This window comes from Montipora capricornis, chromosome 10, assembly GCF_036669925.1.
Source record: "Montipora capricornis isolate CH-2021 chromosome 10, ASM3666992v2, whole genome shotgun sequence".
Taxonomy (NCBI): Eukaryota; Metazoa; Cnidaria; class Anthozoa; order Scleractinia; family Acroporidae; genus Montipora; species Montipora capricornis.
Window position 1 is genome coordinate 48,395,222 of NC_090892.1, and position 2,500 is coordinate 48,397,721.

The window sequence follows — 2,500 nt, forward strand, 5'->3', positions numbered from 1 at the left end:
AATTTTCTTTTTGGATTTCAATAACGCTTGTTGAGATCTGCATTTCCCGCATATTAAATAAACCGCGCAAAAATACCTTTGAATTAGTAGGCACCGACCTTAACTCAGGTCCTAAATTGCTGTGGAACGAGTGCTTATTGTAACTTACAGGGTGGCGGTACCTTGAATCAATTAGATGGAGGTATGCAAAGATGTTTACATGTAGAAATGATCTGTGCTCTCTCTTGTTTTCTTGCAGCAAGTAAAAATGGGTTATCTGATGTGTCCCAAGATGTCCTTAGTTTAGTATCACATGCAGCAGAACAAAGATTAAGAAACATTTTAGAAAAAGTATCCACATTAAGTTTGCATCGACTAGAAGTTTATAGGGTATGTGAAAGTAGCACGCATGTACTTGTTTATTTGAAGGTCTTTTTTTTCCTATGTTAATAATGTACTACTGCCTGGTAAGATGTAGAGCACTTCTGTACATGAGGCGACAGGTTCAAACACCATCAGTGCCCCCTGAAGTGACATTGTGAAGGTGGTTACACTGTAAATTCTGTTTATTCTTAGACATTGTCATCAGGGGAATTGTTGTTTTTAATTTTTGCCTCATTAGAGCGGTTTTCAAATTAGTGTCGTAAAACCAAAACCAAAGTTATTACTTTGGCCAATGAAAAAGGACGGAGACAATCTAGTAAACCAATCACAGATCGAAGTAATTACATGTAGCCGACACAAAGCGCGGGAAAATGTGCACGCGCAAGCCACGATTGGTTTTGGTTTCACTTCTGATTGGTTGAAAAAGTGGCGCGAGAACTTTGAATTAATCACTGAGTGAAGTAATGCAAACCTAAAGGAATTCGCTAATTACTTTCGACACTCAATTGAAAACCGCCCTAGCATGTAATAATCATTACTGGCATCGCTTTGGGAGTCAGGGCGGATAAGCTGTTATAAACGGTGCCTTCCACCTGTACCACCCAGGTTCAACCCTCGGCCCCGAGGTCGTGTGTGGGCTGACTTTCAGTCGATCTCAATCTGACTCTGAGGGTTTTCTGGTTTTCCTCCCTTATCAATCAACTCTCAGTCAAGTACATCCGGCTGCGGGCGGATACACTCGATAGGGATAACTTGTGGTATCCTTCCCTTTCAGTGAATTGAATGAATAAAGTTGAATTTAGTTGAATTAAATTTTGTTAAAGCCTTACACAAGTGCGCTACTGAAAATTGGAGGGATTAGAAATCAAATTAAATCACAGGAAATTTAAGCAGATGGAAGGAAGCCTAGAGGAGGCCAGAGTGCTATACTTAGATTTTAACGCTTTTTTTTAATGGTCTAGGGCCCGTTCTAGAAAGTTCCGACAGTTTTCGGACTTATTTCTGGGAGCATTCATCTCTTTGTATCTTCAAACCGATTCGGTTTCGAGGCACAAAACTTTGCTATTCTGCGATTCTTTCAGGTCTTGTAAATCTGCTGAAAGACGAGCTTCCTAAAATGAGCAGAGTTTCGTTTCACAGTTGGCTTTTCTGGCCCGGACCGGAAAGTTACCCGGACTTTTACGAAACGAGCCCCGTGCGCTATCGTTATTTTGATGTTACCGGTAACTATTTTTTATTCCTCAGGACGATCCAATGTACGAAGTAGGCCTTGACATAAGGTCACAGCTTAGAGTCTTTGAACAGATCGACGAAGTAGAACGAAAAAAGAGAGATGCAAGAGAGAGGGACATTTTAATGCGAGCTGCTAAAGTACGTAACTCCATCCACAATTGACAAATAGCAAGGAACGAGCAAGTATTTATGTTCATTCCAGCCTACTTAGTAGGTTACGGTATTGGTTAGGTATTGTTGGCGCAAAGAGAGGCAAATTAACGAGCGGCGAAGCCGCGCGGAGATTGGGAAGAGGAAAACAGCGCCCCTCCCCATTCCCCACGCCAAATATAGCCGGCGAACGCAGACGTATTTCCGACGGTTGTTTCTCTCCCCCGAAACAACCGCCGGAAATAGGTCTGCGTTTGCAGGCTAAGGCTATGTTCATTCAAGATCTTTTTTTTCAAAACGTTCTGTGGTGAGGTGGATCCATGCCATATGTTCAATTCCGGTTTCCGTGCGTGGCTCAAAGACGCCCCCTGGTTTTTTTTACCTATTGTTGCGGCCGTAACATCCAAATCCTTCAATAACGTTTTTAGGCTGCTGCACGTACGGTACCTTTGAAATTATGATCTGATAGTCGTGTGGCGTTTTGTGATTTGGCAGAGTCGGTCAAGGCAAGAGGATCCTGAGCAAGCAAGACTGAAAGAGAAGGCCAAACAGGTATTATTGTCTTTAAATTGGTCACACAACTTCCCTCTCTTTAATTTTTCTGCAAAGGGTAGGGCAATGGCAGCAGTTGATGCAGGCGTCTTGACTCCTTCGTTGTTCGTAACGAAGATTCTTCGTTACCGCCGCTTTTGGTTTCCTCGTCTTTAACAGCGAGATCGGTGTCGGGTGATGTGATGAAGCTTTTTGCTTCACG

General features: G+C 42.7%; 1 protein-coding gene across 1 annotated transcript in view; it reads left to right on the forward strand.

Annotated features, from left to right (window-relative positions):
• The window catches only part of LOC138019350 (transcription initiation factor TFIID subunit 4-like), a 20,366-nt gene that overhangs the window by 12,000 nt on the left and 5,866 nt on the right, over nt 1-2,500 (forward strand). The window contains exons 6-8 of the mRNA XM_068866112.1: nt 239-369; nt 1,609-1,734; nt 2,242-2,298. Coding sequence (XP_068722213.1) covers nt 239-369; nt 1,609-1,734; nt 2,242-2,298 — 314 coding nt within the window. The remainder of the gene's footprint in view (nt 1-238; nt 370-1,608; nt 1,735-2,241; nt 2,299-2,500) is intronic.